This window comes from Nymphalis io, chromosome 7 (assembly GCF_905147045.1).
Source record: "Nymphalis io chromosome 7, ilAglIoxx1.1, whole genome shotgun sequence".
Taxonomy (NCBI): Eukaryota; Metazoa; Arthropoda; class Insecta; order Lepidoptera; family Nymphalidae; genus Nymphalis; species Nymphalis io.
Window position 1 is genome coordinate 13,436,438 of NC_065894.1, and position 16,502 is coordinate 13,452,939.

Sequence of the window (16,502 nt, forward strand, 5' to 3'; positions counted from 1 at the left end):
AATTGTAGATGCGTCTCACTTGAAACGTTTAAGGTATTATAACCCTTTCCTGTCACGGGATCAATGTAGGACCACCGTCGGTTTTTATTTATATAATTGCAAAATTTCGACCGGAAGTTACGAGAAAGACGCATCAGTTGGTCCCCTGATGACGCTTCGATGACTTTTATCAAACCACGCGCTGGACATTATATCTGTTATGGGAACTCACCATTAGGGCCTTTAAAAAAATTAAATAAGTTTAATTTGAAAGGGACTATTAAGCTTTATGCTTCCGAAAAAGAAAATTTAAATATAGAATAATATACTTTTTGAAATGATTACTATTCATTTAATTGCAGTAATTAAACCAAATTATAAAAAAAATATTTTTAAATACTCATTACTAATTTTTTTTGTTAATTTTCACGAAGTAACACATTTAAATATACAAAAGTCATTTATAGAAAGTTCGTGACAAAACCGTATCCAGTGTATCTCTTCGAAGTTATTTCAAATTGAAATGCATGGAATTTAAATCGTCTTTTTTTTTTATATGCCCCGGGATGGCAAATGACTCTACTCCACCTGATGGTAAGTGGTAGTAGAGTCCAAACGCGACGACGGCCAGTACAGTCGGGAAGAATGTTCTGTACTAGCCGTCCCCGCCTTGTCAGCCCGCAAGATGCCTCTTCACGCCTCGTTTGAAGGAACCCGGGTTGTAAGAGGAGGGGAACACGTGAGCTGGTAAGGAATTCCATTCTTTGGTAGTGCGGCAAAGAAAGGAGTTGCCAAATTTCTTTGTGCGCGATGGAATTGATGTCACAGTTAGGCGGTGACATCGAGAACCAGCTCGCGTGGACTTAAGAAGGAAGGGGGAAGCAGGAATTAGAGAGAATAATTCCTCAGAGCACTCGCCGTGATACAGACGATAGAAAGCGCTCAGTGCTGCTATCTCGCGACGCAATTGTAAAGGTTCAAGGGTGTTTGTGACCTTTACGTCGCCAAGAATGCGTACTGCACGTCGCTGCAACCGGTCCAAGGCCTCCATTAGGTACTTAGCGGAGCCATCCCAAAGGTGCGAGCAATATTCAACGCAAGACCGTACCTGTGTTTTGTACAGCAGGCACAGTTGTTGTGGCGTGAAAAAGCGCCGCACCTTGTTCAGAACTCCGAGTTTCCGTGAAGCTGTTTTTATAACAGCCTCGATGTAATCCCTTGGACTAAGGTCGCAGCGAACGTCAATCACCAGCATGGCGATTTTGCTTTGCATCACCAGCGGAGTACCACAGAGGGAGGGAAGAGGGGAAAATGTTGACTTTTTCGCCGTGAGAGCGCATACCTGTGTTTTCTTGGCGTTAAACTCAACAAGATTATCAGAGCCCCATTTGGCGATGAGCTCTAACGTCCTATCGAGTTCAATGACAAGATTCTTCCGCCTCTCCTCAATTTCCGCTCGCCCAGCCACTGCGCGTCCGTGGTATCCACCATGCACTGTACTATCGTCTGCATAGCAATGTATGTTCCCAAGGGAGAGCATATCATTGATATGCAAAAGAAAGAGTGTGGGAGATAGCACAGATTCCTGCGGGACCCCAGCATTCACTACATAGAATTGTGAAGCGCAACCATCTACTCAAACACGAAGGCTACGCTTGTGTAGGAAGCTGGCAATCCAGGTGCATAGCTGAGCAGGCAGACCATATGCCGGTAGCTTGGAGAGAAGACTTCTGTGCCAGACCCTGTCGAAAGCCTTGGAGATATCGAGGCTGACAGCCAACGATTCTCCATGCTTGTCGATAGCTTCACCCCAGAGGTGTGTTACGTACGCTAGAAGATCACCTGTGGACCGTTTTGGTCGAAACCCGTACTGACGATCATTAATTAGACAGTGATCTTCTAGGTAATGGATCAGTTGGTTGTTTAAAATCCGTTCCATCACCTTACAAAGTACTGAGGTGAAAGCTATTGGCCGATAATTTGCCGGGTCAGACCGATCCCCTTTTTTGGGAACCGCTTGCACATTAGCTCTTCTCCAAGCCTCCGGCACACTTCCCGAAGAGAGAGAAAGTTGGAACAGGCGCGTTAACACAGGAGACAGCTCCGCTGCGCACTTCTTCAGCACTATGGCTGGTATTCCATCGGGACCGCTAGCTTTCCGTACATCAAGTGATTGCAGCTCCGCACGCACATCACGTTGCCTGATTTTAATGTCAGGCATCGTATGGCCACATGCAGGTATTGTAGGTGGCAGTGCACTACAATCATCGATGACGGAATTGTCGGCAAAGAGTTTAGCCAGGAGATCAGCTTGCTCTTGCGGACTGTGAGCTAGCGATCCGTCCGGATTTCTGAGCGGTGGCAGCGAAGGTTGGCAGAAATTGTTTTGCACAGACTTGGTCAGACGCCAGAAGCTACGGGAGCCCCTAGGATGCGAAACAAGGTCATGACCAATCTGTACAATGCGCTGTGCATCCGCTCTCGTGTATGCCTTTCTACAGGACTTGGAATTTTTATTATAGTTTGCTTTCAGTGAGTCAATGTTAGATGCCCCGCTAATACAGCCGTTGATCCACTTGCGATATGCCGCCTGCTTAGATGATACAGCATCGGCACATTCACGAGTGAACCAACGGTTACGCGTACTCCTACTGACGAGATCTGAGCTAGGAATGTAGTATTCCATTCCCAGCATGATCTCGCCAGCAACAGCAGCGGCACTAGCTGTCGGGTCATTCCCACTGAAGCAACGTTCCTTCCATGGGACCGACGCATAGTTATCGCGCATACCGTCCCAATCCGCCGACTTATAGTGCCAAACGCGACGTTTGCATACCGCTAGTGGCGGCAGCTTGGCCTGTGGCACTCTGGTAGAAATAAGGCTGTGATCCGAAGAGCCAAGAGGAGCCTGAACCACAACCTGATATTCCACCGGGTGAGAAGTCAGCAGAAGGTCCAGTAGAGAAGGTGTTTGCCCATCAATATCTGGGATCCTGGTGGGCTGATCAACCAGTTGGGTCAAGTCATGTGTGAGAGCAAAAACATGAGCAGTCCTTCCAGCATGGTCAGTTTTGAGGGATTTCAACCAGGATTCGTGGTGGGCATTAAAATCCCCCAAAAACACCAATTCCGCGTTAGGAAATTGCTCTTGCGCAGCATCTGCCACCCGACTAAGATGGTCAAATAATCGGCTTGTCTCCAAGTCACCATTGTGGGATCTGTAGAGGCACACGTAGACACGGCTCTGACGAACCAGGTCCACACGTACCACCAACATGGAGAAAGAGGGGTCCTCCAAGCAGCGTAGTCGGTGACAGCAAACATCCGTCCTGACGAACAAGCATACTCCGGCTTTCGCTTTGAAGGATTCTTCAAGCGTGTAGCCGGGATAATTAAGGTAGCTGGTATCGGCAGGACGGAGTATTTGTGTCTCCGTGAGAAACAACATTGCTGGCCGTGCTGTCTCGAGATGGTGGTGGACAGCGTTGAGGTTAGTGTGGAGTCCTCGGATGTTAGAGAACTCGACCTCAAACAGCGAGGGTATGGTGGGGGTGTGCACCGCTGTACGACCGTTATTTCTTTTTTGTTGCGCCATTTCGGAAAAATGAAATGGAAAAGAGACGTGAAGCGAGCGATGTATTGCCACGATAGGGATGGGCAAAGTGTGGAGGCGTGTTTCCCCAAGTGGTTGCCAAAAGGAAAAATACACTGACCCGCCGGACGGAAGGGCCCCCGAACCCCCCCGGAAGTGGCCGCCGGGACCTACCGGTCACCAACCGGCACGACGGTCCACCCCGAGATTATGCGTGGCCTGGTGGGGCAGCCTCACGAGCTGGTTAGGCACGCTCGGGCCCCTGTACTATGCCACGGGCGGCCAGCGGAACAGCCGTTTCTTCGGGTCTCCCTGACCGGCAGGTCAATACAGTTTCCCCCGGCATTTGTTCAACAGCCGTCTCCAACTGGACCAACACCCATCGCGGCAATACTCGCTCGGGCTCTGGCTGTACGCTGGCTGACCTCGAAACGCGGCTGCAAGCCACTTCACGAGTTTTTCACCATGCGTACGGTGGTAACAAGCCAGGCGGATGTTAGCATCCTACCACCAGATGAGCAGATGGTCGCTCAGATATCCCTTAGTCGCCTCTTACGACACCCATGGGAAAGAGAGGGGCAGTGAAATGTATTCTTTCTCCGTCACTGCACGGATAGAACAAAAACAGTTTTAAACTCTTCTCCTCTTAAACAGTTTTAAACTCTTAAAAGCTTTAAAGTGTTATACTGATTTAATTATATGGCAACTTTAGTTTTTGTTTAAGTTTCTATATAAATTTTTTTTAATATATTTATGAAAATATATACATATTAATTTTAATAAATATTTTATCTTAACAAAATTCGTCAGTACCCTCAATAATAAAAATAATATTTTGACTTGCGAAGCAAACATTCGCTGTACGGTATATTTCCGTTCCTGCCTGAAAGTATAAGCCTAACATTAGCATTTATATTAGGTAGGGATTTTGGCATGAATTATCAAAAAAAAAAAAATATTAGAACAAATAACAAAAAATGACATCTATCGTTGAATAGCGGTAAGCTAACTTGCTTAAAGGTAAAAGTGACATCTATCGAGAATTTTACGACAGTGTCACTTTTATATTAATGTATTATTATATTATTTAAAAGGCACTATTAAAATATTTATGTACCTAAAATTATTTTAATAAAAATATTATTAATGATTTCTTTTTTTAATTTTTTAAAACATATTATAAATGCAGCACCGTCGGTCTGTTCTGTCATCCTTATGTCAAAACTCAATTGCCAAAATAAATATAGAATTTGAGGTTATGTTATGAAAAAAAATCACGTACTTATTGGAATTTTATAAATAAAAGTACTAAATAATATTAAAATAGTGCAAAGGTAATTGAAAATGATTGTTTCCGTGTTCATACTAATAAATTGTTCTGCCTATAAATTTAGGCTTTAATTATACCTAATTGTAAAAAAGCTACTAGGTGGTCGGGCTTTGTGCAAGCCTATCTGGGTAGGTACCACCCACTCATCAGATATTCTACCGCAACACAACAGTACTTGGTATTGTTGTGTTCCAGTTTGAAGGGTGAGTGAGTCAGTGTAATTACAGGCACAAGGGACATAACATCTTAGTTCCCAAAGTTGGTGGCGCATTGGTGATACAATTGTTAAAATTTCTTACAATGCCAATGTCTATGGGCGTTGATGATTACTTACCATCAGGTGGCCCATATGCTCGTCCGCCTACCTATACTATAAAAAAAGACTGTCCATTAAGACACAAAGTTACCGAAAGTTCACATAAAATTACTTATTAGTGTTTTAGACCAGATCGTAATACAGCTGTGATCTAGATTAATGGGGACTTTAATAGAAAAAAATTAATAACACTAAGAAGCAACTGAAAGCAATTCTTCAACAATATTGATCTCAATGTAATTTATACAACAGTTTTTTATAGAATAATTTTTAGATTAAGAAAAATCTTTAGAGTAATAATCACCTATCGTCCCTGACAGAGAGACACGTCTCTGCAGCGTATGCTGTCAGAAATTGTATAATCATTTTATTTAAAGACAAAAAATACAGATTAAAAAATGTATGTATGTAATATTTTTTTTTATAAATAAATATTGTTACGCATTTCAAATCCCCAATGTAAGCCCCTTATAAATAACATCGTACGTAAACAAATCCGATAGTAAATAGGAAACCGTATATAACTGTCAATTTAGCGGACATGTAATTTCGATACGCGAAATCGACATCTGCATTAATTTTGGCAGCTGCCTAGATTTTGTGGGGAAAATGCTTTTCTATGCCATAAAGAATAGGGGTTGTTTTGGTATGGTTATCAATCGTAGTTTGGGGATTGCGATCGCGCCTGTCTTTTGCGTGGAACCCTTCCGCGTGGACCCGGATTATGTCCACTGGGACATGTACGGATAGCAAAGCAATGTCTACAAATAAGCCATTATTATTGTTTGTGGCTCGGAGTGTGCGGTAGCAATCGCGCGCATTCACAGTCATAGTTATGGCTGCGAACGGGTCGGCGGCCGCGGAACCGCGGCTCTGCCACGTGCGGAAGGTGCCTAATTTCGATGGGTATGGATTCAATTTACACGCCGAGAAAGGCAAGCCTGGACAGTACATCGGCAAAGTTGACGACGGTTCCCCGGCGGAGGCAGCCGGCTTGCGTCGCGGTGATCGCATTTTAGAAGTCAACGGGCAGAGCATCAGCGGAGAAACTCATAAGCAAGTAGTGGCGCGTATCAAGCAACGACCTGATGATGCGGAATTACTTGTAGTAGCTCCGGCACCGGGTGAGCCCGTTCCTGATCTGGATGCTCCCGAGCGACCGGCTTCGGCAGGATCAGTATCCGCGCAGTCAGCAAATGCTTCTTCGCCAGCGAGTACAAACGATTCTTCGCCAGTTACTGACCGTAACGAGTCGCCCTCGTCAGAGCCTCCACCACGCCTTAATCTTCAAATGACAGCCGCTGAGATGCGCGCACAGCTTGCTGCGAAAAAAAATGTTGATCCAAAGAAGGTGCCAATGGATCTAAAGTCGAAGTTTGACATCGTAAAGAAACTATGAGGTGCTAGGAGCGGTAGTGTGCGTACGAGGGTGTAGTGCGTGTCGTAGGCTGCGTATGCGGCGTTGCTACATGTCGTACAGTGCTGAGTGCTGTGTGGCTGTGTGCGTGGGTCACACCGGCGGCGACGGGCGCAGCGCCCCCTTGGCCGCGCGGCAGGTGCGGACGAGGCGGCGCGGGGCGCTCTCCTCTTGCCTCGCCCCGAGTTGTTATCGCTGTACGGTGACATCAGTGCTCGTCGAAATCACGTTTGATTTGCGATCTTATTCACTAGTACAATAATTTTAATAGTTTTAATGCGCCGCTGCTTCACCCGACAGAATGTAACATATCGTGCCTTTCATTTATTGCCATTGAATGTTGTACATAGTACATACTACTGATCGTTGTTAAGGAATTCTATTGAAATTTAATATTATTTTAATTATATTTTAAGAGGAAAATCGATTTTTATGAAATGGTTACCTAAATGTGTAGTTAGATTTAGAAATACTAAGTGCAATTATTGTTGAGTGATCAATAAAGGATGTTTAAAACGATGTCATGTTACCTACCGACGGGAGCGCAAGGCTGCGGCTGCGTGTCCTTCGGTCTGTTCCCGTCTGCTACGCGAACCTCACGCGAACCTCACGCGAATCGTGTACCTGCTCCGACACATTGCTCGTATCTATGTGTATACAATTAAGATTACTGCACGCCTCATGTCCTTCTCTTTCTATCTTTCTCATGCATTCAAATATATTGTTACGTAGCACCTCAGAAACTTAAATTATATTATTTGTCATTTATTAGAGAAGAATAATGTGTTCCAATAAATTGTGATTGGTTTTCAAGTATTAGAAGTAATCTTTCAGTTATCTATAAAGTACAAATCTATATTTTAAAATTTTGCTGTTTCTGCTATTCATATGTAAAGTTTTAAACAATCGAATCATTAGCAATCATGTAATATTTGTTTGAATCAGGAAATAACATCAAACCGATCTAGTTTTGATTAAACTCTTTATAATATTTGTATGATTGAAAAACTAATGTAAAATAATAAAATTACTGAAAGCTATGGACAGTAACTAAGGTTACTGCTACTTAGTACACAATCTATTTAAATGTTTAAATATGAAAATAAAATCTGATAAATAAATCTGATTATTGTTTGTCATATAGTTCCATCTAGTTCCTGAATCACTGATTAAACTTATTTTATAATAATATATGTATAATAAAAATAATTTGTCGTTCAATAGGCGACGAATGAGCGTAAAGTATTTAGTCAGATTGCTCATCAAAAAACATATATACATAATAATAATAAATCACTGAACTGATTTTGATGAAATTTTGTATGAAGCAACCTTGAAACTTATGGGCTTTTTATACCTAACACTGCCCCTTACCCCTATCGCGACTGGCAGACAGGGCCCCTTGTTATTTCGTATTTATAATATTAGTATAAATAAATTAGCAATTGAAATGATCTTGTGGAAATTTGTTTTTTTTTTTTAATTTGATCAAGTACAAGGATTAAATAGTAGCTGGCTATATATTTTTTTTCAATATTAGTAAAGTCTAAGCATCGAAGCGAAGCGTCCAAGCAGAGAAATAATGTATTATGCTAACGCTACACGATTCGAAGCGTAAATAAGGGTTGTGAGGGTGGCATGAGTCAGCGCTGACCGCTGATGAAGATCTCATTCACACCTCGGCTTTGTGCATATTGTCGCACGTTGCTTGCACATTCGGGATTACTACACCGAACTCCGAACACTGCTTTACCGGACAATGACTCGGCTATTTCATGCAAATTTTTGTATAACTGCTCCTTTGAAATGTTGTCTTGTATTAAAATAGTACAAAAACTTGTGATTGAAAGTCAAACACATTAAACTATAATATCTGTTATTTTAAATGGCATGAAGTAAATAATAAAGCAAAACCATTTCAAAACAAAATAAATTTAACTTCTGAATATGTTTCGGGTTCCTGGAATATTTTTAATTTGCAAAAAATAACATCTATTTTAAAAATAACAAAACAATCTATAATAATTATTTGTTGTTCTGACTAGGTAACTAGGGAAAAAAAATCTTGACTTTATATATGTACATATAATAAAACTGCAACGGCGATATATATACGTTAAATTTATACATTACAATGTCATTAAAACCGAGCCGTTAAATTGCAAGAAATATTAAATACAGTAACAACTTATAAATGCCCCACTGCTGGGTTAAGGCCTCCTCTCCCTTTTTGAGGAGGAGGTTTGGAGCTTAAAAAACTTTAGTATTTTTCAAAACCGATAATTTGTTAGTATTATGAAACTTGTTAAAGCCCGTTATCGATAAAGCGGCAAGTAACATCAACAAATATATTATAACCAGGAAAAGTTTATCAATATCCAAACAAACAACAGTTGATTTAACCGTATCTATAAAAATGTATACAAATCCAAAATAGTTGTTTAACGGACCACACTTGATGTTCCCGCTGCATCGAATCGTACAACACCTTGGACTTGTCAATCATACCTTTCAAGAACCGCTATAAAGTACACAACGCCCCACGAGACCATGTGAACATTTAATCACAGCCCACACAATTGATGCAATTGCGAGAACGCCTTCAAAACCTTGATTTTAACAATATATTCGCGGTTAACAGTACACATTTAGCCTTTTCGTCATGCATATTTTCGATATCCTTATGTCTTTGTGTTAGAGTTCAAATTACAGTTAAATATCTAGGCTACATGACGATGGAAGATAATCCGAAACAGAGGGTTTTGCACCTGCTGTTTTATGAGATAAGAATATTGACTACGTGCGAAAAAAATATGAAAAAGATGTCAGCTATGTATTTTAAACAATACTCCTATTTGGATATGCTGTTTATTTATTTTTTAATGTGCAAGTTTTCAATTTATATCAGTTTTATTATATAGCAATAGCTTTTCCCCCTAATTCAGTTCGCATAGCAAATATGTTCCTGTAAATTATATACTTAAGACCTTAACCAAATCTAAGACTACCTCGATTTCTTCGTGACAGAAATAAGCCAACAGACAGAGCTACTTTCGCATTTATAATATTAGTACATATCATGAATCATGGTATTTTATTCTATAAACTTTTATTCAGCTACACCCACACAATCTATAATCCGTCGAGTGGCACCCACAACAGACTTCCTAACCGGCTCTAATCTCCAAGCAACATCAGTGTTGTCGAGAACGATGGCATCCCTCGCGCAGATGCACAAAACGGGTCCACATATCAAAAAGAGAAAATCAAGAAATCCGCTCAATGGAAATCCTTTCGCCAAGGTATGCTGACTATTTTACATACTTCTATTCTTTCATATCCGGTTACTATATTTAAAAAAAAAAACTATTAGTTTTGCCTTATGCATGAATAAAAAACATTTAAAAAATAACGTTCCGTAAGTATTGAAGTCATATCAATTATCGGTTACAGATGTAAAAAAATAATTCGTTAAATATAGAAACCGGGCTATAACAAACTCACTGGTGTTTTACTAATATTGTCCCTTCAGAAACACTCTCCATACTAAACTAACATTAAACAAAATTGGAAAAAAATAATTCTATAAAATGCGTGTATTAGGTTTTTTTAAATTATTAATTTACAATTTTCAGTTAAATGTCATTATTAATATGGTCAGGCGCGCTTGTGTGAATACCACTCATTAGTTTACCGCCTCATATCAATAATTTGTATCGTTGTGTGTGTATATCGTTTATCGTTTGTTTTGTAGAGTTAAGAAGCTAGGTAAGGAACAGGCAAATAGGACATTACATCTTAGATTCCAGTCTGCGATACAAATATAAAATTAAAAAAAAAATTTTGAAACACCACTCTCAACTTTAGGATGTAATTGTAACATATGAACAAGGGATGCCAAAACTTACTGCTATGAACAGCGCATTAGAAATATGCATAAAAGACAATGTGCACAAATATCTCTTATATTATGAAGGTTTTTATTTACCCATACGGAATATTAAGATATATATTTTTACATAGTCTCCTAACAATGTGTTTTACAAAACCTCGATTATTTAGCTAAATCGAGTAAATCTGTACCAAGCATATAAGCATCACTGAATATTCGTGTGTTTAATTTGTGTTTTTAATACAGTGCTTTACTTTGAAGTAAAATAACGTGAAAAACCTACAAGTGTATGTGTGTGTGTATTCACGAACAGTCGACGGAGCAACTTGATGAATTAAGCTCCAAACCTTCTCATTAAAGCATAACCCAGAACCCCTGTTATGTTTCCCTAAGCAGGCTCTTACTTTTAGTTAAATAAGGAACATAATTTCAGGGTGTGATACTAAAAACCTTGATCAGAAAACCCAAGAAGCCGAACTCCGCTAACCGTAAATGCGTGCTCGTGCGTCTCTCCAGCGGGCGAGAGATGATCGCCTACGTGCCGGGCATCGGACACAACCTGCAGGAACACAATATCGTGCTCGTTAGAGTCGGCAGGTGAGTGATGTGGTTCATCATGACAAATGGAGCAGTCGCCATAATACTGCAGCACATCTTGACTATAAATATACTTAGCTATAGATCTTTTTACAATTACAAAGGTGAGTGAGCCAGTGTAAATGCAGGCAAAAGATATATATCTCTGTCCCCATTATTGGTGCGTTGACGATGTAAGGAATAGTTAATATTTTCAAAATTCATGGGCGATGGTGACTACTTATCAACCTTGTGATTAGTTTTATAAGCGATCCATTAAACTAACCAAAAACCAAATGGATTAATATAGCGAAATAAATCTAGTTTAAGTACAGGAATTAGTTTTATTTTTAGATTTCTTAACCTAAAAATAACTTCAATTAAGAAGCTAATATAACACTAATGTTCGCGCGGTGGATTATTGAAAATTTGAGTAGTACATATATGAATTTTCAAGTTTTGTACTGTTATTTTTTCACTCTTATTTCTATTTATTTATTGATATCATTCCGTGTGCATCTTAATAGCTAATAAACATAACACAAATCGTTTGATGAACAGAGGCAAAAAATATATTGAACGGTTTCGTATTTGCCTTTAAACATTTTATATTGATTATCTACAAATTAAAAATACACTAAACCCATTTAAAGTAAATATAAAAGTAAATTATGTATATCTATCGATCATCTTTACTGGTGGTAGGGCTTTGTGCAAGCTCGTCTGGGTAGGTACCACCCACTCATCAGATATTCTACCGCAAAACAGCAATACTTGATATTGTTGTGTTCCGGTTTGAAGGGTGAGTGAGCCAGTGTAATTACAGGCACAAGGGACATAAAATCTTAGTTCCCAAGGTTGGTGGCGCATTGGATATGTAAGCGATGGTTGACATTTCTTACAATGCCAATGTCTAAGAGCGTTGGTGACCACTTACCATCAGGTGGCCCATATGCTCGTCCGCCTTCCTATTCTATAAAAAAAAAAAAATCTTTGAATACACAATAAACACTCATTCTGAACCCGATTGATCGGAAAGAAGCAAAAAGCGGCGCTTGCGCAAGCCGCACCCATTCTATTGTAACTTAATGGTATGTACTTAACTTTTTATTCAATGGGGACTTGAATGGGGTTAAGCTCGGTAGTCCACCTTATCTTTATGATACAAGATAGAAAAATCTATTGAAGATATTTGACTCGATATAGATATAGATATTGTTAGTGTAAACTTCAAATTGATTATAACTTTCTATGATTTTGTAACAAAACTAAAAGGTTTTAAATAATTAAAAGGTCAATTTATGTTTGGTCATTTATTAAATTTATTTCAACTTACAATTCTTTAGAGAATAATATTCTGCAAGTATACTATTTATAAGATTGCACAAACATCATTGCACAAACACCTTAGAGTTTAGAACTTCTAGTTCAAAATAAAAAAAATTAAACACTATTATAATTCTAAATCTCTAAAGGAACGTCTGGTCACACACTATACACCTATTCGAAGACAGCAGACGTATGATCTTAGACAGGTCTTTTTTCAAATAAGTGACCTTGAGTGAATTGTGGATCTCTCGTAGTTTTCTCCTGTCACGGCTCTGCTTTGCAGCAAAATTATTCCTCTCTCTCTGTTTTCTATAAAAATCGTCGGCGTTCTGATTAGTTTGCACGGCACGACGCATTCTCGGATTATTACCGAGCAACGACCCTCCGTTCTTTTCGGCCATCGCTCTGAGGGCTTCCCTCTCGAACGCAAGGTAGTCCGGATCGTCTGATAGAGCGTCTACATCTGTCATATAACTTGGACGCTTTTTTTTTTCGTCTGATACCGGAGACTTGGGTGGCGAAAATACGCACGTACTCCTTGAGACACTCATCGATTGCGACATATTTGTACTCGAAGACGCAGGCGCTGGTTCAACAACGGGCACGTACATGGGCTGGACATACCCGATGTATGGGTACGGTTCAACACTGTGTTGCACTGTGCTTATACACGGATACGGTGGAAGCTCCGTTGGACGCTTTTTTTTTGTCTGATCCCGGAGACTTGGGTGGCGATATCAAGCACGTACTTATATAATTATTAGTCGATTGCTGCAACCCGGAACTCGAAGGCCCAGGCGATGGTTCAACAACGGGCACGTACATGGGCTGGACATACCCGATGTATGGGTACGGTTCAACACTGTATTGCACTGTGCTTATACACGGATGCGGTGGAAGCTCCGTATTTGTTTGCGATGTCGTTTCACGTGTACTATTTACAGATAGATCTAATGGTGAGTCCTCAGCGTATGGTGTCCAGAGAGCCATGATTACTTTAGTTAGTACGGTTAGTAGTTACGGTTGACTGCGAGTAACTAATGATGTTGTTGGTCGCCCCGGTCTTTTATTCTCGGGGGTGTGGTTTAATTGTGCAGGGCACCCCCACCCCACTGCACGGGTTACTTCCGCTACCTGAACCAACGGGATACATCGGAAGAACAATGGGGTGACTTTCGGTCTATTATGAAGAGTTGCGTAGATTTTGCTCTTGCTATTAATTTGCTACTCAAGCTTGCTTGTTTTTGACACAATAGATAGAAAAATGTGAAGGTTGATTACAATGATATCATGATGTCACAATTTTCTGATACAATATCGCGAAATGTTTTCAAATAATTTCTTCATTTTATTGTATGTACGATGCTCTACGTGTTCTTTGGTTTCATACTGATATTAATTTAAGTAATTTATTATAACCATTGCAGAAAAAATTGTTGGAGAATATGATTTTAGTTGTAACATTCGGTCAAATAGAAGTTAAACCATTCGTGAATAATGAAAGATAATTCGAACGATTCATAAATGTTATTCATGCAAGAACAGGAAGCAAATGACACCGTATGGCTCCTCTCCGGATGTAACTGTATTTAATTTTATATATATTAAGTTTTAGCCGACAACGCAGTCACGGAAAATTATGTACAACCTTGTAATACTCCAAGTATACTATTTATAAGATTGCACAAACATCATTGCACAAACACCTTAGAGTTTAGAACTTATAGTTCAAAATAAAAAAAATTAAACACTATTATAATTCTAAATCTCTAAAGGAACGTCTGGTCACACACTATACACCTATTCGAAGACAGCAGACGTATGATCTTAGACAGGTATTTTTTCAAATAAGTGACCTTGAGTGAATTGTGGATCTCTCGTAGTTTTCTCCTGTCACGGCTCTGCTTTGCAGCAAAATTATTCCTCTCTCTCTGTTTTCTATAAAAATCGTCGGCGTTCTGATTAGTTTGCACGGCACGACGCATTCTCGGATTATTACCGAGCAACGACCCTCCTTTCTTTTCGGCCATTGCTCTGAGGGCTTCCCTCTCGAACGCAAGGTAGTCCGGATCGTCTGACCGAGCGTCTACATCTATCATATAACTTGGACGCTTTTTTGTTTTTGTCTGATACCGGAGACTTGGGTGGCGAAAATACGCACGTACTCCTTGAGACACTCATCGATTGCGACATATTTGTACTCGAAGACGCAGGCGCTGGTTCAACAACGGGCACGTACATGGGCTGGACATACCCGATGTATGGGTACGGTTCAACACTGTGTTGCACTGTGCTTATACACGGATACGGTGGAAGCTCCGTTGGACGCTTTTTTTTTTTGTCTGATCCCGGAGACTTGGGTGGCGATATCAAGCACGTACTTATATAATTATTAGTCGATTGCTGCAACCCGGAACTCGAAGGCCCAGGCGATGGTTCAACAACGGGCACGTACATGGGCTGGATATACCCGATGTATGGGTACGGTTCAACACTGTGTTGCACTGTGCTTATACACGGATACGGTGGAAGCTCCGTTGGACGCTTTTTTTTTTTGTCTGATCCCGGAGACTTGGGTGGCGATATCAAGCACGTACTTATATAATTATTAGTCGATTGCTGCAACCCGGAACTCGAAGGCCCAGGCGATGGTTCAACAACGGGCACGTACATGGGCTGGATATACCCGATGTATGGGTACGGTTCAACACTGTGTTGCACTGTGCTTATACACGGATGCGGTGGAAGCTCCGTATTTGTTTGCGATGTTGACAAGGTTGACATACTCGTTCTCTGAGCTTGGGCCTTAATTTCGCAATTCTTTTCTTTAGATATGTCACTTGAAACGCGTGACGAACTTCTCTTAACTTACGTCTGTCTCTGCTCTGTTTCGCCGCGTAATTGTTTTTTTCTCTCTGCTTCCTGTACGAGTCGTCAGCGTCTCGATTCCTCTGGACCGCTCGCCTCATTCTCGGATTATTTCCAAGTAAGCTGCCTCCATTCTTCTCGGCCGTAGCTCGAAATGCATCCTGCTTGAAAATGCTTGATACTCGGCATCATCAGACAGCGAGTCGACATCTAAGTCCTCTGATTGCGATGTTGAAGGTGCGTTTCTGTAGTTCCAACTCTCGACCGGAGATATTTGGGACGGCGGGATGTTGCACTCATAACAATTGTAAGATCTATTTTCATGTTCTAAACTCGGTGGCTCTGATGAATATCTATAGTCAGGAACCTTGGAACCAGGTGTTGAGGTACTGTCTGGTGAGACTTCCTGTTTAACATTTGTAGTTAAGTCCAAAGGTTCCTCCGCGTAGGGGGTCCACAAAGCCATTTTTTAGCATGTGTTGTTTTCTGAACAAATAGTCAGTAAACACTGAATGCAATTTTCTAACGCGTCTGTCTCATTTGTGGGCGTAAAAGGGTGTTGTGGAAGGGGTAATCCTCTACCTGCGGGACTCGTAACGGGACTGTAGGCGACATAAATATTAAATTTCCCCTTAAACAATAGGATTCTATTACTATTTTGCTGGGAGTAAGTCAAATATTACAGTTAGGAATGTCCAATGGAATAAAATAAGCAAAGAAATATAATTAGTAATTATTTAAATCAGTTACAGTCTCTTAATGTCATATATTTATAGCGGGATCAAAAAAATGTCCTTATGAATTGTTAGCGTTAACAAAGTCGCGTGCGACATGTTTACTTAGTATAAATTACAGCAGCTTTTGAACTACAGCCGAGAACTTGAGTACATTTTGTTTTTTGAGAACCTTTATTTGCCTTTTATACAATTTTATCTTAATTCGAAACCTTTGTTCTTTGCTCTTGTATAGACTGAGCGAGTTGTGTTCAATTTATCGCAATGCGGTCGCTGTAAACATTAGTGACATCATCCGAGTTTTCTGCTTAACACGAAACTGACGCAAAAGCTATCAGTAAATAAATCTTAAACATCACTCCAAGAACAAATTAAACGTTGATATTTGTGAATTGAGTTTATTTTATTTATTTACTGAAATAATTACACCGTTAAGTTATCACTAAGCACTTAAAATTAACAATTAAAA

At 40.3% G+C, this 16,502-nt stretch overlaps 2 protein-coding genes and 1 pseudogene across 1 annotated transcript in view; 2 read left to right on the forward strand and 1 right to left on the reverse strand.

Annotated features, from left to right (window-relative positions):
* Nucleotides 1-16,502, reverse strand: part of LOC126769487 (uncharacterized) — a 1,339,673-nt gene that overhangs the window by 727,553 nt on the left and 595,618 nt on the right.
* The window catches only part of LOC126769508 (uncharacterized), a 729,621-nt pseudogene that overhangs the window by 24,550 nt on the left and 688,569 nt on the right, over nucleotides 1-16,502 (forward strand).
* Nucleotides 5,986-16,502, forward strand: part of LOC126769526 (Na(+)/H(+) exchange regulatory cofactor NHE-RF2-like) — a 93,621-nt gene continuing 83,104 nt past the window's right edge. Inside the window, exons 1-2 of the mRNA XM_050488386.1 lie at nucleotides 5,986-6,665; nucleotides 6,696-6,744. Coding sequence (XP_050344343.1) covers nucleotides 6,053-6,616 — 564 coding nt within the window. The 5' untranslated portion in view covers nucleotides 5,986-6,052 and the 3' untranslated portion in view covers nucleotides 6,617-6,665; nucleotides 6,696-6,744. The remainder of the gene's footprint in view (nucleotides 6,666-6,695; nucleotides 6,745-16,502) is intronic.